This window comes from Micropterus salmoides, unplaced genomic scaffold, assembly GCF_014851395.1.
Source record: "Micropterus salmoides isolate LMB-PRFRI ecotype aquatic unplaced genomic scaffold, ASM1485139v1 Ms_hic_scaffold_14, whole genome shotgun sequence".
Classification (NCBI taxonomy): Eukaryota; Metazoa; Chordata; class Actinopteri; order Centrarchiformes; family Centrarchidae; genus Micropterus; species Micropterus salmoides.
This window is the reverse complement of record NW_024040485.1, coordinates 7,451,386-7,474,696: the sequence shown is the minus strand read 5'-3', so window position 1 is coordinate 7,474,696 and position 23,311 is coordinate 7,451,386. Positions and strand designations below refer to the sequence as shown.

Genomic DNA, 23,311 nt, shown 5'->3' with positions numbered 1-23,311 from the left:
ATTAGGACTGTTTATCCTCGAGCCCTGAATAGATGTGGATTAAGTCTAGTGGCAGGGGATACTCACGGGAGCGAGGCGGGAGAGGAGAGGAAAAATACCATCCAAGCTGGCCGCCCGGAACTTCAGACAATATCGTCCTCACAGCTCCGCTGTACAGTCATGTCGTCGGCCGATCATCGCGGCTCGACAGTCCGCAGGAACTCACACGGCTCCGCCCGGCTGCAGCCCGCTTGTAGAACTCGTTCGAACAAAACATTAACATCCCAGTCGAACTTCTGCAGGACTCCAACGCTCCAACGCTTTTTTCCCGCCTCCTCCCTCGTCTCCCCACATCCGACAGTCACGGACATGGTTTACAGCCTGTGCGTAGACACGATTTAGCTCGTAGACAGACCGGCTATTTCTGGCCCACTTTTAGTCAAAAAAGTCAAAAATGATTAAAAGTGGGTTTTTGCTCTAGCAGCACGTGAGATGGTTGATATTTTTGCAATGTCCATAATATCTACAAGATATTAAGTGTCATGTTGACAGGCTACTTGTAGTCTGCTTTTAGCCCACCCTGCGAAATAGAGGCAATCAGTGCTCTAATATCAACGGCTTGGCTGTAGTCCTGTTTCAGACCAAATAGGTTACATGTAGTTTTCACCCATGCAGCTGTTGAGGTGCGTGATATCATTTCATCAAATGCAAGTAAATGTTTGAAACATTTAAATTATCTTTATTTTCGCTGTAACGTTCAATACTATGGAGGACTGATTCTGACAAATTCAGAAATAAATAAATGCTCAATAAATAAATAAGCATCTGATTAAATGCACAAAAAATAAAGTAAATAAATAAATATAAGCAGTAATTAAATCATACAAGGAGACATAAATGTATATATCTATTTTAATTAGCTTCTTTATTTATTCACCTTTGTAATAATTACCTTATTTATATATTGTCCGTTATAATCTTCAACTTTATTTATTAATTACTTCTTTTTTGTATTTATTTATGTGTGTGTTTTAATATTTTTGTCTGTTTTATTCTTCTATTGCATTTTCTACCCTATTTATTTCCCCAATGGTATTTATTTCTACCTGTCCTTTTTACATTTCTCTGTGCATTTCTGCCTCATTATGCGATGAGGAGGTGTTGTGTCTCAAGGTGTGAACTTTTCCTGTATTGTTGGACCAGTCAGACAGGAGAGCTCTAGGCCTACTCTGCCTGCACATATCAACAAGCTTGCTCCTCACACAGTCAGATGGCTTCCTTCAGTGCGCTGAGGTGTTTAGAAACTGTATTTGAAGACAATTCTACCAGCCATGTCTTCCTTCTTTTTCATGTGAACGCTCTGACAGACAGTTTGCTGCATGCATGGACACCAAACTGCGGTATAGGGAGAAGTACACGGTCAGCTACCTGCAGCTAAATCTGGAGTGCACTCGTATTCAATTCTGTATTGTAAATTCAGTTTTAACGGAGCAGAGCGGGCTGACAGGCAGAGTTAGAGACTTTTTTCTGTCTGTTTCTCTCTTTTGTAGTGAACAACGGTGTGGATTTGTGCATTTTATATTGAATAAATTTGGAGCTACTCCAAATTTCTCTCTCCTCCCCTCCTTTTGATTCCGAAGCTGATAACGCGGGGCCTGACTGTTAAACTGACAAAGGGACACGAACCAGCCATTGGCATTTCCCTAAACAGCCTATCAAAACTGCCCCCCCCCCCCAACATGTTTCCGTGGCAACTGACTTGGCTCTATGTTTATTATCCCATCAAAGGGATACTCCTTGTCTTACCTAAGTGTGACATAATCTAGGACAGCCGAACTTTGTATGTAAAAAGACTGCAGTCTCCAAAGACTCAAAGCATTTAATTAAGTTAATTAAATCTTTACTTACCTGATTACGTTTGTCTCTATTTGAGTAGTTATGTTAACATGTTGTTGATATTAGTGCTGAAAAGAAAGTTACTTGTTATTCAGCAAGACACTCCTTCATCTAATGTGATCAATGCTTGTTCATAATACTTTCCAACAAAATTCCTTTAGAAATGATGACAAAGGAATGTTTTACTATACTCTTAACTGCCAGCTTGAATTTAAGGATGAATCAAAAATAATTCCCCCGTTCCTAAGGAGGTGATCTTTGATTAATCCAAGCTTTCCTCATGTAATCTGAGCTCCCCCAAGTGGACGAAATAAGTATTACATGCCCTCGTTGGAAATGCTGTTAAATGTATAAATATCCTGACCAATAATGTGACAATTGTTTCCTGTTACCAAATGCCTAGAACAGTACAACCGTTTGACCGCTGAGGTTCGATTGTGGAAAATATTTGATTATAATACGCGTAAATAGATTTCTTTTTAGACATTAAGTTTAGAGAGGAAGCCCCTTTGGAAACCTGAGACGCCCCCTGGGGAACCACGCCCCAGGCAACAAAAGAGCGACACGCGACGCCTCGCCAGGCATCGCCCTCAGACTCGGCCAGCGAGACAGGCCTTTTGTTCGCCTGAAGCTACACACCTGAAGTGCCGCGACATCGATCTGCCTTCAGTTTGTTTTATTTTCTTGATTTCTTTTGTTTCTTAAAGTCCGTTAAGTTACACCGGACTAATTCAGGAACGACCAAGTTCCATTTTAAGCCTTTTTCGTCGAGCCTACTTCACTGAGGTCAGACCAAACCACGTGGTCTCGCCAGCTACAACGAAGGAAACCTGAAAACAGCCGAATTGCCAGACGGAGGACAACGTTTTCTTCTTCAGACACGGAGAACCCCGGAGAATCCCTAGCAAAAAGCCAGGATCGGGCAGCTAGTGGGACCAGCAACAGGCCAAGCAGGCCGCCGGCAAGCAGTAAGACCTAACACATCATCTGTGATCAGATATTTCCCTTTTTTAGCTCCTGAAATCATAGCATTAGTTTACTTTCATTAGTTCTTCTATGCCGTATGAGTCAAATGCTTCCCACAATCGAACCTCCAGGCTCATTGTTCAGCAATTGTTTATGTTCCCTGTATCCAACCATCTTTTTATCACATTAGTTATAGAATAAATTCACTGTAATATAATCAAGAACTGTGTGTGTTGCCTATTTCTACGTCCCTGCCACGAGAATTGACCTTTTAGATACGAGACTGACTGACTGATTTAAGATAATTGAGCGATTATTAACTAACTGATCACTAGTAATAATTGTATAATTATTAAAACTACCTAGAGGTCTGGAGACTCTAGGATTATAACAACTCCGGTGGTGCCCTTAACGAGGAACATTGTTTGATTTTATGAATCTTAAAAATTCATAATTGGGTATCAATTCTCATAAATTTATTAAATTGCATAACAAAATTTTAGGTCTGCTACACATTACAAAGACACATATTGCAGTCTGAGAGTCTTATCTGAAGAGGGCAATGAAGTCTCAATACTATGCGATGTGAGCACAACATAATTTATCAAATTACACAATGGATATATGGATAATATGAAAATAAGATTAATTGGATTATACTCACAGGAAGTATAAAACCTGTTACATGCGTCTATTAAAAGTAAAATAACACAAAAATGTCAAGGAAATTGCTCAGATTTAAGTACTGCAGTTGTACAGTGAAGTACCTTCCTACCTTTCTGATAGGAAGCCTTCATTAGAATGATAATTAGAAATATACTGTATGTTTTCATTTAAAATCATTTGATGATAGTAGTCATGCCTTATGGGAAAACAGTCAACATAGTGAAATTATAATGTTTACTTATATTCATATTCTTACATATTCAACAGTTATGGATCCCATTTACCCGAGAGTCTGGCGCCAACCGAGAGACCCATCTGATGCTCTTCCTGCATCAAGTAGCAGCTTATATGAAGATCTAGATTTGGATGTAGTCAACCAATTTATTTTATAATTATTTAGGTTTTTATTACCGCATGTTGTTAAAATTGTTTGTATTTTCATATAGCCTATATATGAACATTTTGTATTTATGATATTTTAGCAATAATTCCTTTATATTTTCATCATGTTGTATTGTCTTAAGTTGTCTACGTTGTAATCCTTTTTCTAAATAAAATCTTTATATTTAATTTGTCTGGACGGATTACCATTTGTGAGAACCTGTTTTGTTTGAGTAAAAACAATCCTATAGCCACTATTCTGTTGCGCCCCCTCAGTCTCATGTGGCTCGCAACATTAGTGTCCCTGGTAAAATCCCGGCAGGAAAAGTGCGCTGTCCGGGATGTGCCGTAAAACAGAGGGCGGCAGATCTGTATTTTGTTGGCCAGGGAGCACAGGGCGAAAACCCAGCTGTCTCAGTTTTACCAGCGTGCCTGCACGCCTTCCCCTTCGGTGTTTCCGAAGGATCCCAAACAGAGCTGCCGCTCCTCCAACTAATAACTCCAGGAAAGTTCCAGGTTCGATCAAGAGCAGTGTAATAGTGTTAGCAGTTGAAAGTCCGATGTTTAAGAGCTCCTAAGAGGGATAGCAGAAAACAGAGTTAATAAACAAAAACACAAAAAGCACTGCAGAGCTTAATCCAGAGGCTGCCGTCTTGTCCCCCGCCATCCTTGATACACCACAATATGTGGAAAGTATTTCATAATTTTGAACTGATGATCCAGTGAGTGTGGAGTAACATTCAGTATTGGCTAAAAACATTTATTGTGAGTGATTTTATTGTATTAGGCCTATGTGTTTTTACAGGCTCCAGTGCTGTGACTCCTGTGTTTGTGCAGAAAGGAAAGGATGTTCTTCTGAACGTCATGACAGCTGATGTTCCTCAGAACTTTGTTATTCTTTCATGGACATTCAATACAAAGGTTTTAGTAACAAATTCACCTGATAAAGAACCAACAGTCTTTCCAGTCTACACTGGAAGGATTGAGACTGATGTGAAAAAATACTCTGTGAAAGTGAAGAATCTCCAAGAGGCAGACAGTGGAGATTATTCTGCACGAGTGACAGGTGAAGAAGAACGAATAGTAGCTGAATACAACGTCACAGTTCAAGGTAGGTTTGTTAATATTTCAGACACTGACAGAGAGAATCTGCTGCCATGTTTCTAAAACATTTCACCCAAACATTCCCTCCTCATGTCCAGTGTCTCCAGTTGAACTGTCAGTGGACTCCAGTGTGTCCAGCAGCTCAGACTCCTGTAACCTCACTGTGACCTGCAGAACACAGGACTCTCACATCAGCAGCACTTTCACATGTGACACCCAAACCTGCAGTCAGGAGGGAGGAGAGCGATCAGAGGTCACAACCTCTGGTGCTTCTCTACATGTCTACCTGCTGCTGACATTAGAAAAGTTTTTAATTAGGTAATAAATATTTTCATGTCGACTTCTGTACAATCGTACTTCTTTCTGCAACCAGTGGAGTTACTCCCTGCTGGTCATTAGAAATAATGCAAGTTTAAGGCACGAAATAAATTTATGCCATGCCTCCGGAAGTTTCCAAGTGACAGCATGTAAAGGTTAAAAAGAGCAGGAGACCTAAAAATCAACTTTGATGAGCACATCAATTCATAGCCTTTAGATGAACCCATCCATGCTTACAGCAGATAGGAAAGAAAAATAAGATTTGAACCAATTAAAAACAGTTACGAGTTAAATTTCTTAATACAAATCAGGTCTATAACCAAGACATTTGCATAATTAAAACTGCACTCATAAAAGCACAGGTTGGCAAGACTTGATGCTATAGTAGCACTATCTCAATTATGTTGCATGACTTAAACCAGGTGTCATTTTCTAATCTGGCTTTTGTTTTTCTTTACAGATCCATATGAACAACGCATTACTGTCCCAGTGCTCATTGTTGTCATCACAGTTTTTTTCATAACAATGCTTACTGTAGTTCTTGCTGTAGTGTACTGTCGTCGAAAGAGACGAAAATGTAAGTTCAAGTGTGCATTTTAATAGTAAAATAAAATCTGCAAAATTCTATTTGTTTACCAACAACTGTGCATTACTGTGGCCAATTTTGTGTCAAACCTCTCCAGTACACGCAGAGCTAATCTGACCAGTGATTGCTCAGCTAACTGAGCTAATAAGCTAGGCAGTTGTTAACTAACTTCAGCAACAAGTAAAGCTATCTGTCCATCAGGAATATTTTGCCATTAAATATGATCCAGTTTCACGTTTTTGTGCAGTAATCAGTGTCCCAGAAACACTACTCTTCAGCAGCATTATATTGAGAAATCTTTTCATTAAGTGCAGAATAAGTCGTCAATATAATCAAGAATACCTCCAAAACACATTTTTTGTCACTGATGGGCCAGATACTTTAAACATAGATTTTGATTTCAGGGAATGGAAGATTTTGTATATTTCTCTAAAAACACACTGAGCAGACAACGCATCATTGATACTTCATTTGCCTATTTGGCATTGCAAAACGTAACTAAAAGTAATCAGGTTACATTTATTTTATTTTGTGATACTTGGATTATGTTACTGATTACTATTTTTTAACATGTAATTAGTAATTGTACCAGATTACATTTTTAACTAGGTATTACTACTAGTGAGATGCTTCACTCACAGAGCGTTTAACACACAGGATGAAAAGAGATGTTGCAGCAATGTGCAGAATGATAAATATATGGTGGTTTTTGAAATTGAAACCATGTAAACCTGTTCTGGTACAAGAATCTGAAAATGAGCATGGTATGATCTCTTTAAATCTCCATATGTAGATTAGTTTACATGTCATTATTGCATCTGTCAAATTAGGATAGATTTTTCATTGTAGAATGTAGCATTCCAAAGCCAGATATACCAGTGGGAAGAAAAAGGGGTAACTGCATGCAAGTTTTTTTCTAGGTGTTTTCAACATTACAAAATAGTAGATCCTTTTCATAGAGGCTTTAAGTGTGTGAAGAAGTAATTTAAACACAAACAAAATTTGGACTTAATGTCCAGTAGGTTTAGCTCTAGAGATGTAAATGAAATGCAGTTAAGAAATAGAAAAGGTAAAGCTCTCAAAATGAAATGTAAATTAAAGCAAACACTAATTTTTTATTACTGACCTGCAGATGAAAGAGAGAGCAGAGAAAATACAGTCTATGCAACTCCTCAGGTAAGTGTCAAGGTTTTCTTTTACATTCCCAAATTTGCCAGACAAACCAAGGAATTTCAGATTTTGAGCAATTTAAAAATTGTCATCAGATTTGAGGAAAATAAAGAAATGAGCCAACCTCACTTCTATTGGCTGTCCCTTTGCACCCATCACTACACATTTTCCTGATAAGGTAGTCTATTTACTGTACATGACCTGTGACTCTTCGCTACACCAAATTCTAAATCAATTTGCTGTTCCAGCTGCTTGCTCCTACCTGTCACATGCACACATCATGTAAAGATCTATCAGCGTACAACAAACTAATAGAATGGCCAGTCATTAAATGAGGAGCCTGCCACAACTTACTGTGTAAGGCAGGACACAGTAAGGTCTATTTTGCTTCCATGTCGTCTTTTACTGTAATGGCAAGAAACGTTTCACATTTAAGTTTTAAGCCTACTAGTCTGTTTGCATCTGTAGATTTTTTTCTAAATTAACCAAACAACATATTACACTACATATTCAAACCGGGGACGTTCTGTGGTGATATGCTGATATAGGAGGGGGAAGGAGGGCAATTCGACCAAAGTCTCATCTCCAGACCTGATATTTGTTTGTTAGGGAGGCTGTGTGTATACTGCTTAAAAACAAAAAAAACTAGATAGATAGATAGAGCAAGAAAAAGGGCAGGTGCTCAAGCCCCTGTGTTTAAGTTGCAGTCATTGATACAGAAGTTTGTAGTTCTTGCAGGACATATATGACCTGCTGTTAATTGTAGTGAGACTACTTCACATGTTAATACTGTATAATAGTACTATTAGAAATAAAGTGTAAAATATAAATAATGCACAACCTGGCTCAAAATGTACAATTAATTTTCCAGGTCGAAGATGCAACCCGAGGTCTGAATCAGAGGCCAACAGATGATTCTTCCGGTCTTTCTCCAACCTCCACCTACAGCTTGGTAGGGCCTCACACTGGACCCGAGGGAACCACTGAGAGAGGCAGGACTCTGCCACAGAGCGTGTATGCTGAGGTACAAAGGGCCAGATCCTGAAACAATTTATCAGGAATCAGCAATTTCCAGTTTTTAAGTGCTGCCTAAGCTGGTGACACAGCAAGCACCAACTCCCCACCATCACAGCTTGTACAGTTTGTATCACAGTTGACACACTGGGACCCATATATTCTACTCTGGTACAGAAAGACTTTTTCCACCCACAAACATTGCAATACAAACGCTGTTCTTTTTATTATCACAATTGGAGCCATTAGGTCCCATATGAATCTAAATGTGAAGACACATGAGTAGGGGTAAACCGGGGCGAAAGTAACAAGGCGATTTTCTCAGAGCCCTGACTGCATTTGCAGTCCAAGCTGTGACAGCACCTTCAGCACGCAACCCTTGATGGAGCTGCCAAATATCGCATTTTGTCTTCGGAAAACTGCTTTCGAGCACGTCAAGTAAATTTCGGTAATCTTTTTCGATTTAGAAGTTGTGTCTCTCGTTTCATGTGTCACAGTAATGATTAATCTACAGATTATTTAGTGCTTTAACACACCCTGAAGTTTGCCAGAGTTTTTCAGTGTAGGAATAAATCGTGTTGATATGTCAAGAGTTCCTGTCAGGATGAAAGTAACACTTGTTACTTTAGCCGAAAGTGTTACTTTCATCCCGCTACAGTGACCACAAGTGTTTCTTTTGTCCAGCTGCTAATGTGGTGACTTTCTCTGTGTTGCAGCATGTATTGAAACATGTTTATGTTATATTATACCAACAGATTATGCCAAGAGTGAGGGTCAGAAAGACGGATAGAGGTCTGATTCGGCCAGATGTTTTTATGCACATTTTGGAATTATGTATAAAAACAGCTGGATAGAAACTTGACTATTTTTGCCTTATTTTGAGAATTTATATTTATGTTATTAATATTCATTTTCATATTGTTGAAGAAATGTTTTATAAAATGGATAGACATTGCCAATAAAAACCTTTTCAACAAGTATAGGGTGGGTTACTTTTGAAACATTTGAAGAAACTGTAAATACATAATAAATGAAAAAATTAAAATGTAATTTATAAATTTTTTGCAAAGATAAAGGACAAAATACATTTGCAGTTACATATTTACAAGGTCATAGTCACGTATATTTAATAAAAACAAGGGAAACACAAATCTAGTTGTGTAACTTTTAACCCTCCTGTAGGTTACTTTTGACTCTCCTTACTTTCGACAGTCCTGTGTGTTACTTTTGATCCAACTGACTTCTGTTTAAAGTGAAATTATACGCAAGTCGTTCTACATTTGTACAAAATACCACCATGTGCCCTGGTGAGCAAACTTTACTATGAATGAGACACCATCCTGGAACACTGTATACAATTCTAGTTTGCATGTATGGTAAGTACACCAATGAGCATGTCCAATTAAATGCACACCACTTGCAACCGTAGTAGTAGTAGTTTTGAAGCATGTGTGTATGTATGTATATTATTTAACTTAATAGCATTACCCCAACAGACACTGTTATTGCTTCGCTGCGGCAGGCGCCCCTTATTTTTCTGTATTGAAGGTGGCAACCCTAATCATTATTGAGACAGTTTGATGATCTTTATTGATACCACTATCGATACTTTTCTATTACTTGTTAGAAAAACGAGACCCAAGGGCAGTCGGAGATAACGATATTCTGACTTGAAGACAGACAGAGGTGCTTTTAAGAAATTAACTTGGAACATAAGTGGCATCCTTATCTTTGGCTTTAGTGAAATTAAGTCAAGCCTTTGACCACTTTGCAAATTCAGCCATCCTAGCAAGCAACCAATTCCCCAAATGAGAAATGAAGCGAACAAGGGTGTGAGGTAGGCCTGCATGATATGAGGAAAATCTGCAATGTACAATAATGTTGTTGAGATAACAATATGACTTGCCATAAATAAACAGATAATGAAGTGTGCATATCGGCTGCCTGGTTGTTATTTTATTCATAAAAGGCTGATATTTCCTGAGTTTTAGTCCCAATAGACAACAATGAAACGTAGTAAACAAGTAAAGAAACAGACTAAACATGTCACTAAACTGCACTAAAGTCTCTAATGAAGCAAGTAAAGGAAAATTAAGCCTGAACAAACCCGGCACATCTCACCAACTGCATCTGATGAAAGCAGCTGGTGGCTCTGTGAGTAAAATCAAATGATGAAATGTATGAATAAGGAAAAAGGACTACACACAACTTTCTTCATTTATTAACAGATTTCCCTTCTCTGTTATTTCTCCCATTGACCTTTACTATGGAGACAGTTAAAGTCACAGAGTCAGAGAGTCTGTCAGACTGTCTGCGAGAAACACTTTTTACATTGTTTATTGACATTTCCATTCTGTCTCATGAGGCCGATAGTCACTAAACTGCACTAAAGAAAAATAGCCTGCACATCCAGCCGATCTGACAGATGCACCTGATGAAAGCAGCTGGCGGCCATGCAAGTAGAATCAGCTGATGAAATATATAAATGAAAATGCTGGCACAATAAAACTTTGTATTGCTTGATGGAACGCAGTGATCAATCGGTAGCGATGTGAAGTGCAAAAATAAATGTATGGAGTAGTGTAGGGCAGACCCTGAATAGTGGAATATTTGATGCTTCGATGGGCGGAGCATGATTTCACTATCAATCTCATAGTCGAGGTGTGTAGTGGCAGAAGAAGAACACACTGAAGAGAAATCTACCTCTGTATATTTAGCCTACACTGACTAATAAACAGAGACAGGTCTGAAACTTCTTAAAATTAAAGCGGAGCTACCGTGTCGTCCCCCATAAATTAAATGTATAGCAAATAGTTATTAATATAGTGTGTCTGGGTGCCCCAGTAGCCTACTAGTTAACTACACACACCACATAACAGCAACGACCACTGTGTGATTCTTGGCCAGGAGACCTTTGCCCCCCCCACCTCTCCATGTTTCTTGTCTGGCTGTCAAAAAAGACAAAATGCCAACTGAACAATCTCTCTCTCTCTCTCTCTCTCTCTCTCTCTCTCTCTCTCTCTCTCTCTCTCTCTCTCTCTCTCTCTCTCTCTCTCTCTCTCTCTGAGTGGAAGGTGAGTGGTGGTGTGGTGAACGCTGTGGTGAACGCTGCCTTGAGTGAGTTTCCAAACTTTTATGTCTTTTGTCTCTTTATATCGTGTTAGTTGAGAGTTTTGTCTTTTGTGGTTGTGTTTGTTGGTGGCGGTGCTTCCAGCCTGGCTGGGCAGCATGCCCGTTGTAGATGTGGAAGTCGATTTTGTGAAGCTGACACGCCGACATGCAGTGAAGTTGGTGGCGGCTGTCAGCTGCTCGGTGGAGAAGGCGAGTTTAGCGGTGGGAGAGGTGGTGGGTTATGGCAGCATTAAGTCTGCCTCCCGCATGAACGGAGCCATTGTGGTGTTTTTAGATCACACTGACAAAGTAAACGATGTGGTAGAAAAAGGGGTAATTATTAAAGATACTTTTACCCCGGTTCTCCCTCTGGTTAACCCTGCCAGGAAAGTAACCATCTCCAACGCTCCCCCGTTCTTAAAAAATGACTTATTGTTAAAAGAGCTATCCAGGTATGGACAGGTGGTGTCCCCCATCAAGATGGTGTCCCTGGGCTGTAAGTCTCCATTGTTGAAACACGTTGTTTGTCACAGAAGACAGGTTTTCATGGTGCTAAAGAACAACTCGTCAGAAATTAATTTATCTTTTAATTTCAATGTGGACGGATTTAATTACATGGTTTTTGCAACTTTGGAAACCATGAAATGTTTTGGCTGTGGTGCAGAGGGCCATCTAATTCGCTCATGCCCGAAAAACATTTTAAGAGAGCAGGGAGATGTTGCGGCGGCGTCGGCCGCTACCGCGGTGCCCAGCGCGGCTACCGCTGGCGCGGTGGCAAGGCCCCCGGTACCGATGGGACTGCGGCACCTGACGCGGTGCCCGCCGTAGCTGCGGCTGATGCGGCCGCGTTGGAGGGTCCCGGTGGATGTTCCTTGGCCAAGGAAGTCGCTGAGAGATTGTCTGATAATAAAATCATGTCCAGTGTGTCTAATGTTGAACTGCAAGAAAGAGAAAGCGGACAGGGAGACACAGAAACAGAACTGAACATTGACCAGGGAGAAAATGAGAACAACAGTGAACAGGTGTATAACAGTCAGTTGAATGAATGTTCTCAGAGCAGCAACATTTCAGTGTGTTCTGACTTTATTGAGGATGAGGATATATCTGATGAGGATCTAATGAAAATCGCACAGAAGAGAAAGAGCACAGAAAGTGTTCAGAGCAGAGCTAAATTTGCTAAAGGAAAGAAAGAGAAAAACACGCTCATTAGAAAACAGTGATTTCACAAGAGGAGGGGAGCAGCAGCTACACTTTAGCTCAAATACAAAAGTTCCTTCAGGACACTAAGGGTCTCAGGCTGTTGAAGGTTGAGAACTTTTTCCCAGACCTGAAACTGTTTGTCAGTTCAGCTCAACCTCTTACTAGAGCTTCAGGAGGTTTTGGTGATGAAGGCCTCACAGAGCAGGAGATATATCGCCTCAGAAAGCTGATCATTAAGGTGAAAGCTCAAATTATTGGTGATGATGTTTAAACAGCCTCTTCTCTTCTTTTTCTTCCTGAAATGTTTGTTTTGTGTTTCTTTATTATTTTTCTCTCTCTCCATGGGTCACTTTAAAATTGGCACTTTAAATCTAAATGGAGCGAGGGACGACACAAAGAGAGCTGCCCTTTTTAAACTCATGGAGTTTAAGCAGCTAGACGTACTGATGGTTCAGGAAACACACAGTAACTCTGAAAATGAGAGTCAGTGGAAGAAAGAGTGGCCAGGGCAGGTTGTTCTGAGCCATCAGTCCAGCTGCAGTGGAGGGGTTGGGCTTTTTTTCTCCAGAGGTTTCCTGCCTGCATCTTGTGAGGTGGAGGAAGTCATTGAAGGCTGTCTACTGAAGGTTAAAGTTCAGTATGAGAATATAAAGATGAATCTGATAAATGTCTATGTCCCATGTAAAGGCTGCACGTGCTGAGTGTTTTAAGCAATACTGTCAGAAAATGCAGCAGTGATGAGTTTTTATTCTTGGGAGGTGATTTTAACTGTACAGAGAATCCACAGCTGGACAGGAATCACCAGGAGCCTCACAGAGCCTCCTCACAGAGCCTACAACAGCTCATAGAAACACACGAGCTGCTGGACGTGTGGAGGAGCTTTAATAAAAGTCAGAGACAGTACACATGGAGTCGCTGCAAAGAGAATGTTTTATCTCAGGCTAGATTAGATCGGTTTTACTGTTTCAAGCATCACATCAATGTCTTTAAAGGTTGTTTTATTAACCCTGTGGGTTTTAATGATCACTGTCTTGTTTATTGTTCTGTTTTTATTAAAAACGTCAGATTGAGCAGTGCTTATTGGCATTTTAATACTGCACTGTTGCATGACAAAGAGTTTAAGTCTGCTTTTGAGTTTTTCTGGCGCACTCACAGAGAAACTAAGGCTGATTTCAAATGTATTCAGCAGTGGTGGGACTTTGGAAAAAGCCAGATTAAACAGCTGTGTCAGCAGTACACTCGCAATGTCACCAGGGACATTATCAGATCTTTGAAGGATCTGGAGATTGAAGTGGTAGAACTACAGGGTCTAGTAGGGGCCACAGGAAATCAGGGACACTTAGATTCCCTAAAATCTAAAAAGTTGGCTTTGGCCAGCCTGCTGGGTGTGACAGCTCAGGGGGCTCTGGTGAGGTCTCGGTTCCTGGACGCCACACAGATGGATGCCCCGTCACATTTCTTCTTTGGTTTGGAGAAGAAAAACGGGCAGAGAAAGATCTTTCACTCCATTCGATCCAGAGACGGAGTTTGCGTCTCTGATTCCTCTGAGATCAGAAAGCACGCAGCCAGTTTCTATAAAGAACTGTACAGGAGCGAGCTGACAGACCATCCAGAGGTAGAAGAACTCTTTTATGCTGATCTTCCTCAGGTCAGTGATGAGCACAATGTAGAGCTGGAAGCTCAGCTGTCTCTACCTGAACTGTATCGTGCTGTGATGAGTCTGCAGAGTGGTCGAGCTCCGGGGATTGACGGCCTTCCTGTGGAGTTTTATAAGTCTTTCTGGTGTGTGCTGGGACAGGATCTGCTGGAAGTGCTTGGTGACAGTTTGGAGACGGGTCGTCTGCCTCTGAGCTGCAGGAGGGCAGTGATCACTCTGCTACCAAAGAAGGGTGATTTGCAGGAGCTGAAAAACTGGAGGCCTGTGTCGCTACTCTGCTCGGACTACAAAATCCTGTCTAAAGTCCTGGCTTCCAGACTCAGACAGGTGATGGGGTCTGTAATTCATGTTGACCAGACCTACTGTGTACCCAGTAGGTTTATCAGTGACAATATCACTCTGATTCGAGATGTTTTGGAAGTCTCTAGTTCATTGGCTGTAGATACTGGTCTGATTTCAATAGACCAGGAAAAGGCTTTTGATCGGGTTGAACACCAGTATCTGTGGCGGACTCTGACTGCCTTTGGTTTCAACCCACGTTTCATAGCCAAGATCCAGGTTTTGTACTGTGACATTGCGAGTGTTCTGAAGATAAATGGAGGCCTGAGCGCTCCCTTTAGTACAGAGGGGGGTGAGGCAGGGCTGCTCTCTGTCTGGCATGTTATATTCTCTGGCCATTGAACCTCTGCTTCACAGACTAAGGTCTGCTCTCTCTGGTGTCTGTTTTCCTAAATGTGACATTCTTTTCAAACTGTCTGCATATGCAGATGATATCATCGTTCTGGTGAAAAAGCAAAGAGATATTGATGTGTTGGGAGAAACCTTAAATCTGTATGGCCTGATATCATCTGCTAAAGTGAACTGGGTGAAGAGTGAGGCTGTGATGGTGGGAGAGAGGCTGAAGAGTCAGCTCAGTCTGCCTGGAGGCCTTTTCTGGAAAACAGGAGGGCTGAAATATTTAGGGGTGTTTCTGGGAAACGAAGCATCTTTGAAGAAAAACTGGGATAGAGTTTTGGAGAAGGTCAAAGGTCACCTGAACAAGTGGAAATGGTTGCTGCCTAAAATGTATTTTAAAGGTCGGGTTTTGGTTGCAAATAATTTGGTTTCTTCGGCTCTGTGGCACCGTTTGGCCTGCGTTGACCCTCCACCCTCTCTCCTGCCAAACATACAAAGAATATTAGTGGATTTTTTCTGGGACAAGTTACACTGGATTCCTCAGAGCATGCTTTTCCTTACAAAAGAGGAAGGAGGGCAGGGCCTGGTCCACTTGGCCAGCAGGGGGGCTACTCTCCGCTTGCAGTTTGTCCAGAGACTCCTCACTGGGCCTGCAGACCTGGTGTGGAGGCCACTGTCCTACTGTATTCTGCAGCAGTTTGGTGGACTAGGACTGAGCTTGTCTCTGTTTTTAATGAACTTAAAAGGTGTGTGCATGTCCTCTCTGGGTTTTACCAAAGTGTTATTAAAGTATGGATGTTGATGAACAAACAGAGACAGGGACACACTGACTCCTTGTATTGGCTGCTTAAGGAGCCTGTTCTGTTTGGAGGACGTCTGGACTGTCTTGGGGAGTTTTCACCCACTCTGTTTGACAAGCTCCGCACTGCCAGGATCTCCACGCTGGGGCAGGTGGAGGAGCTGACCGGACCTCGGTTGGACCGTCCTGCTGGTCTGGCGGTTCGTCTGGGGCTGAGGTCGAGCCGCTATGTCAGTCTGTTATTGAGACACTGGAGACATCAGCTGACAGGACACGAGGTCTCTCTCCTGATGGACTATAGAGACAGCTCTCTGCTGCCGGACGACACTGACCCATATCCTTTTACCACTCTGTCTCCTGACTTGACCGATGTTTCGGGACCTTTACTGGTCAACTCGGCTGGGGTGTCTCTGAGTGATGCCACAGGAAAGACACTGTACAGACTGTTGGTAAAAACGCTCAACAAAAAGACACTTAATGGACGTAGCGACACCCCCTGGAGGACTCATTTGGGTTTAAGCCCTGATTTTCGACCTGCCTGGAGGTCTCTGTATAAACCCCCCCCTGACAAAGAGACATGCAGATCTACAGTGGAGAATCCTTCATGGAATACTGGCTGTAAACTCTTTTGTGTCTGTGCTGAATGGGAATGTACAGGACCAGTGTCCTTTCTGTCTGCAGAGGGAGACCGTGTTTCACTGTTTTTTAGAGTGCACACATCTCATGTCTCTGTTTGTTTTGCTGGAAAACATCTTTAGGGGTTTTAAAGAGTTTTTTACTAAACCGGTTTTTATTTGTGGTTTTAAATACACTCAACATCAGAAGAACAAATGTCAGCTGCTGATGTGTTGACGATATAAATGTATCGTGTGTGAGCGAGTAGTGACTAATAAAAGTGTGTTTTGAATCTCTCTCTCTCTCTCTCTCTCTCTCTCTCTCTCTCTCTCTCTCTCTCTCTCTCTCTCTCTCTCTCTCTCTCTAACTTCCTGTGGAAGTTTCTTGAGCTGCAGTATAAAGGCGGAAGGAAGGTCACTCCCTCATATGTGACAAAATGGAACTGTTTTCATTAATCTGTGCTATTTGTCTGCTGTCTTCCTGTCAAATGCAAGGTAAAGACAGATTTTTTAAATAATATTTCTTAGTTAGTTAGTTAGACTCCTAGTTGTTGTTTTTTTAATTATTTTTTAATGTATATATTTGCAATAATTCACCTCTGTAATACAGCACTTTCCACATGACTGGTGAAGAACCAGGCGAAGAGACCATGCCTCCTCCTTCCACCACGGGGGCTAAACAGTACACAGCTATTGTACTGAAGTAAATATACAATACTAAGTGATATTGTAATGCAGAAAGAGAGGATTTCACATAGCCCATATGTGTGTCTTCTAGTCTAGGGTGCAAGAACTGAGGCAATTTTACAGAGAAGTCTTTTTCCACATAAAAACTCAACAGCGAGCAGAAAAAAGTGTGTTATATTTAGAAGGATCTATTTGCAGAGATGCAATATAATAGACATAACTATGTTTTCAGTGGTGTATAAATTACTTACATAATGAACTGTTATGTTTATATTACCTTAGAATGAGCCATTTCTATCTACATACACCGTGAGTCCTCTTACATGCACATCGCCATGTTGCGCAGCCATGTTTCTACAGTAGTCAAACTGAAAAACTGCTCTACAGAGTGCATTTCGTCACTACATTTAATACACACAAGAGGAAGAAGTAGTATGAATAGCAGTAGTAGTCATCTGGTTTATCAGAAGTAAGAAAATAAGTGAAATTTGGACAAATAGAGGACTACATGTCCTCTACACTACTAAAATTTTTATTGCAAAAAGAGATGATGGGACATAAAGAAGTATACAAATATATAGGAAAACAAAAATAATTAAAACATTGCCAGGGGCGGTCTAGATTTCAATAAAAAAAAAACATTTTGCCAACCCTTAATAAACCTTGAGTTGCTGAAGATACTTCATAATATTGAACTGATGGTCCAATGTGTTCGAAATGTAGTAGGAATGGAGATTTAGGTTTTAGCTAAAAAAATAAAATAAAATAATAGTTTGTCTACTGTTTTTACAGGCTCCAGTGCTGTGACTCCTGTGTTTGTGCAGAAGGGAAAGGATGTTCTCCTGAACATCACGACTGCTGATGTTCCTGAGAACTTTTTTATTCTTTCATGGAAATTCAATAAAATGGATGTTTTAGTTACATTTTTTCCTGATAAAGAACCAAAAGTCTCTAATAATTACACTGGAAGGATTGAGACTGATGTGAAAAAATACTCACTGAAATTAAACAATCTACAAGAGGCAGACAATGGAGTTTATACTGCACGAGTGACAGGGTCTGACGAAGAACGAATACTAGCTGAATACAACTTCAGAGTTCAAGGTAGGTTTGTTAATATTTCAGACACTGACAGAGAGAATCTGCTGCCATGTTTCTAAAAATTTCACTTAAACGTTCCCTCCTCAGGTCCAGTGTCTCCAGTTGAACTGTCAGTGGACTCTGCGTCCAGCAGCTCAGACTCCTGTAACCTCACTGTGACCTGCAGAACACAGGACTCTCACATCAGCAGCACTTTCACATGTGACAACCAAACCTGCAGTCCGGAGGGAGGAGAGCGATCAGAGGTCACAACCTCTGCTGCTTCTCTACATGTCTACCTGCTGAATGACTCAATCATCTGTAACCATAGCAACCAGGTCAGCTGGACCGAGGACATTAAAAAGACCAAACACTTATGTCCCCAGGCTGGTAAGACTGACAAACAAAATGACTTGTTGACAATAATGCAGTACAGTTTGGAGTTATGTTAAGAGTTAGCAGATAAGTAATTGATCATTTTAAATGAATGACTCAATCATCTGTAACCATAGTAACCAGGTCAGCTGGAAAAACAGCATGACAAAGATTCAGCATTTCTGCCAGTTAGATGCTGGTAAGCCTGAAAGCCAAAACAACCACCTGACAATAGGGCTGTGGGATATAACTAATATCTCATATGCCAATATACAGGTCATTTCATATCCCAATATATTGGGATATTCTGTATCGGGATATACAGTATAAGGATATATATCCCGATAAAGAAATATTAATAAGTCATGATTTTTCTCTGCATCATTAAAGGTGGGGTAAGTGTTCCTGGAGAAATCCAAATACCATGATATAGAGTGAACAACAACACAAGTAATGTAACTACCATTAGCTAGGTTCTGTGTTAGCAAACTGTTGCTTCTTGCTGCTGCAAAGTAAACATGAGAAGATGAGACGGTCCCAGACCAGACCAGCCCAGCATCTCCAGACAGCGATACAACTCTCTTGCTGCTATAGCTAATATTACAACAAAAGCATGTCTTGATGAACTAGAAAGTAAGATGATTGTCCATGAGCAAGTGAAGCCATATTAATTCAACTAATGTACACTGCAAAATAATGTACAAGACAGCTTCAATTCAACAAGAGTGAGGGAGTGAGTGAGTATATCTGTTTATGTATATATGGTATTCTGTCAACATGAAACCAATAAAAATGTTCTCAACAAGAAAAAGCTAAACTAGCAAATGATCGGTGGAATTTTCTGTGCGGCTCTGATATTTTGATGGCAGAACTAACATTAATAACCTTTACCAGGATGATAAAACCAAGAGGCAGGTATATCAACAAGCTGATTCAGTTACCTTTTGAAGGCTGGTAGTTGTAATTTGTGACAGTTTGACTCTACCAATTGAACAAATTAAATTATTTCTTACACAGATCAGGTCTGTTACCAAGAAATTTGAACAATCAAAACTGCAGTCTGTTAAAACTACAAGGTGGCTAGATGTAATGCCACAGTAGCTCACTTACACTACAGTAGCTATGTTGGGTGACTTGAACCAGGCCTCATTTTCTAATCTGGCATTTGTTTTTCTTTACAGATCAAGGTAAACAAGACGACAACATTATTGTCCCAGTGCTTGTTGCTTTTATAGCAGTTCCCATGGCAATTGGTGCAGCAGTCTGTTATCATCAAAAGAGCAAAAAAAAAAGAAAATGTAAGTTCAAGTGTGCATTTTAACATAGTAGACAGAAGTACAATCTGCAAAGTCCTATTTGTTTTCTGGTGGATTTAAAATGTACTGTGTGAAAATTCAGTAATTTAGACTCACAAAATCTGGACTCAATGTGGGTGCAGCTCAAGTAAAATGAATGTAATGCAGTTAAAGGGATAGTTCTGTATTTTTGAAGTGGGACTATATGAGGTACTTATCCATTGTCAGTGTATTAGAGCATGCAATAGATGGTGGTGAGCGTGTCTGCAGTTTGGAGAAGCTGTAGTGATGGCAAGTTCAACTCTTTTGACAGACTCGAATCTCCAAATCTCATTCATTAAAATAAACTAATCATTTCGTTCATTTGAACTAGGCTGGCTAATTTTGGCGCTGCAGCCTCTAGTGGGCGATTAAAAAACAGCACTGTTCTAAAACGCGGAAGGCTGCCTGGCTTGCTTTAATTGTCAAAGTCTAACACACAAATTCACCTCTTGATCACTCTCTATCATCATTATATAAACCCATCTGGGCCCACAACCAAATTCAAACCATGTAAAACCCACAGAAATATGTTGTCTATATGCAATCCACTACTCCGGCTAAATCCATCCATTTTCACAATCTTTCCAGAGTATACAACCAGACCAGCCATTTAAAGGCTTATGTATATAATTACTATCATTATCTCTGAAGTGCTCATTCATACAGTAGCCTAACCTCACTATCCAGAGAAACACACATGAGCACATCGCTCTCAAACACTGCAGGTTGTTCACCAGTCATGAGCTGTGAAACAACAGCACGGCTCTGTTGGTAAATAAAAAGGAAAAGTTAAGTTGCGTTCTCTGGCGGACCTGGATCAGCTGTTAGCTGTTTACAGAGCTAACGCTAACATTGCTATGTGGCTGTGTTTTAATGTTTTAATGACCGGGTCTGTTTGTTTTGGAGAGGAGACGACCTCGGAGGTAATTCGGCTCCCGGTAGAACCTTGTCAGGGCTCTGAAGTGGAGCGGACCCAGAACAACTCTCATCAGCTGTTAGCTGTAAACACTAGCAGGACTAAAGTTATGGTACGGCTGTGTTAAAACTATAACTTAGCACAACATCACTGCACTGTAATAATGTTGTGCTTTATAAAATGTCACATAATTAACAAAATAGCTATATAAAATCAGTCCAGTGACTGTTACCTGACAGCCGACCTTCCTCTCATTCTCCGGCGCTGGCTGTCACTCAGCCTGCAGAATGAACGAAAGACTGAGGACCCATGTGAGCGGTGAACGAGTCGTTCATTCCTGCTCCACAGTAGGAGCTGTCGCGTGACAAATGAACGACTCAGACCTAGAGACCCACAGTTGAGAGTCGTGAATTAATCAGTTCTGTTTCCTGTGCTGCCTGCTTACCACAGCCCTGTAGCCGAGCTATCACGTGACAAATGAACGACTCAAACCCAGAGACCGACAGTTGAGAGTCGTGAACTAATCAATACTGTTTCCTGTGCTGACGGAGCCCATGCAGCTGCCGTGTGACGAGTGAACGTAAGAGTCCAAGATCCTTCACGCATGCGTGAAAATGAACGAATCACTCACTGAGACAACCCGTTCCTCCCGAGTCATACACACGATTAGGTCTTATGAACGAAACGTTCTTTGAACGACACAACACTAAGAAGCAGAGAGTTGTCCTGGTACAGAAGCAAAGCAATGTGCTGCTGTGGACAGGGTCATCAGAACGTATTTTAGCCACCTGAAAGATGGCCCACCAAAATAAAATCAATATCAGTTCAAGTGTATGCTATGTGCTTAATATTTTCAGCTCTTTACCTTGCCATCACACAGTCATTTCCTTTGGAACTACATTTTCTCAACCGGAACTTCATTTCTACACCTAAGCGCAACTTGACAGCTTGCTGTATTACACTGCTGGAGAATCCTGAACTATCCCTTTAAGATCTCAAAATGAAATGTAAATTTAAGCAAACAACATGATTTTTTATTACTGATCTACAGACAAAAGAGAGAACATTGAAAACACAATATATGCAACTCCTCAGGTAAGTGTCAAGTTTTTTTAAAATCACTCTCCCAAATTTGTTTGTCAAGCACAGGGACAGAATTTCGAGAATTTCAACAATTCAGACCTGTGACTCTTCGCTACACCAACTTCTGCATCAATCTGCTGTTCCAGGTCCTGCTGCTTTCCACATGCCCGTCACTGGTTGTGCTGCTTATGCTGAAATGTGAAACTTTGGACCTGATGAATTTCCTGATGCACCACGATGCTGTGCATTTGTCTATGCTGTGTATGTGTTGTTCGCTTTAAAAAGTTTTTACATTATGTTTATACATTGTTAGAAACAAAAAGTACCTCTTTTTGTGCTTTTGTCTTTAATGAGATAGTACATGGAGAGGGACAGGAAATGTGGGAGAGAGAGAGGGAGCGACATGCAGCAAAGGGCTGCAAGTCAGACTCAAACCCAGGCCGCTGCAACAAGGACTGAGCCTTAGTACATGGGGGGCATGCTCTACCTACTGACCTCAACATGACCCCACAAAAAATAAATTTTTTAGGAGATGTGATTGCAAAAAAGCAAATGTTCCAAAAGCCTCTTCACAAATCCATCAATATCACATACTCATGTCTAAAACGAAAATACTTCAACAATGTTATTTACATTAGGCCATGTATTTTCTTCTCCCTGTAATTTGACACACACCAGGTAACCTAGGCTACAGCTGACTTCATACTGAGCCAAAGGTTTTACACTTCTGCATTTTCTTACACAGTGAATATTGAGAGTACTGTGAACAAAGGACTCTCAAGTGAAATCTGCCCTTGATGTTTGTGATAGTTGTGTAAACAGTAAGTACAGTAAAATTGTAGCTTTCACTGTCTTTTTCTGTGCATGTGTTGTCAAAGTGGTGTAGACACTTTCTTTATGTGCTTCTGTTTAAGCTGCAGTGTGTTGTGCTCTCGTAGCTAAGAGTTTTGTTTGAGGCATTAAACTAAAACATTTTCTTTAGACACAGTGAAACCATCTCCAACCATCCTCATTCTGCTCTTGATGAAAAACACCTAAATATTTGTTTTATAGCCATTTTATGCATCTTAGGTTTTTTGTAGTGAATGGTAAAATAGTTTGTAGTTTATGAAGGATATATATGACCTGCTGTTAAGTGTAGTGAGACTACTTCAAATGTTAATAGTGTATAATAGCACAATTAGAAATAAAGTGTAAAGTAAAAACAACCTCTGCTCAAAATATGTGATTTATTTCCCAGGTTGAATCTACAACCCATCCTCTGAATCAGATCCCAACAGATGCTTCAGGTCTTTCTCCAACCACCACCTACAGCTCGGTAGGGCTTCACACTGGACCTGTGGGATCACCTGAGAGAGGCAGGACTCTGCCAGAGAGCATGTATGCTTATGTAGAAAGGGCCAGATCCTGAAACAGTCAAACTTCAGTCCAAACCATAGACTGTGGTCCAAACACACTCTCACACATACATGCATGTTAGTGCACACTGTACTAGCAAGGCACACCTAGCTTGTAGCCTTGGTTTCCTGTTCTTGGCTGACAGGAGTGGCACCCTGTGTGGTCTTCTGCTGCAGAAACCCATCTGCTTCAAGGTTCGACGTGTTGTGCGTTCAGAGTTGGCATTCTGCATACCTTGGTTATAACAAGTGGTTATTTGACTATTTGCCTTACTGTCATCTCGAACCAGTCTGCCCATT

At 40.8% G+C, this 23,311-nt stretch overlaps 1 protein-coding gene and 1 long non-coding RNA gene across 5 annotated transcripts; both read left to right on the top strand.

Annotated features, from left to right (window-relative positions):
* The first annotated feature begins 3,695 nt into the window (after window positions 1-3,695).
* On the top strand, window positions 3,696-23,253 carry LOC119901753. Of its 4 annotated transcripts, XM_038717406.1 has the most exons (7): window positions 16,527-16,631; window positions 17,616-17,927; window positions 18,012-18,293; window positions 19,460-19,576; window positions 21,583-21,626; window positions 21,761-21,875; window positions 22,855-22,989. In XM_038717406.1, the coding sequence occupies exons 1-7, from the start codon at window positions 16,574-16,576 to the stop codon at window positions 22,857-22,859; spliced, it is 933 nt and encodes a 310-aa protein (XP_038573334.1). In that variant the 5' UTR covers window positions 16,527-16,573; the 3' UTR covers window positions 22,860-22,989. The 4 variants fall into 4 exon arrangements, with proteins under 4 accessions (XP_038573335.1, XP_038573336.1, XP_038573334.1 ...); XM_038717407.1 differs by lacking the exons at window positions 16,527-16,631; window positions 17,616-17,927; window positions 21,761-21,875 and adding exons at window positions 3,696-4,999; window positions 5,085-5,245 and having other exon boundaries at window positions 18,170-18,293; window positions 22,855-23,253; XM_038717405.1 differs by lacking the exon at window positions 21,761-21,875 and having other exon boundaries at window positions 22,855-23,251.
* Window positions 5,295-10,012, top strand: LOC119901754. Its single transcript, XR_005444245.1, has 3 exons — window positions 5,295-5,887; window positions 7,029-7,072; window positions 7,938-10,012. It is a non-coding gene; the product is annotated as an uncharacterized LOC119901754 (long non-coding RNA).
* Window positions 23,254-23,311: the final 58 nt, after the last annotated feature.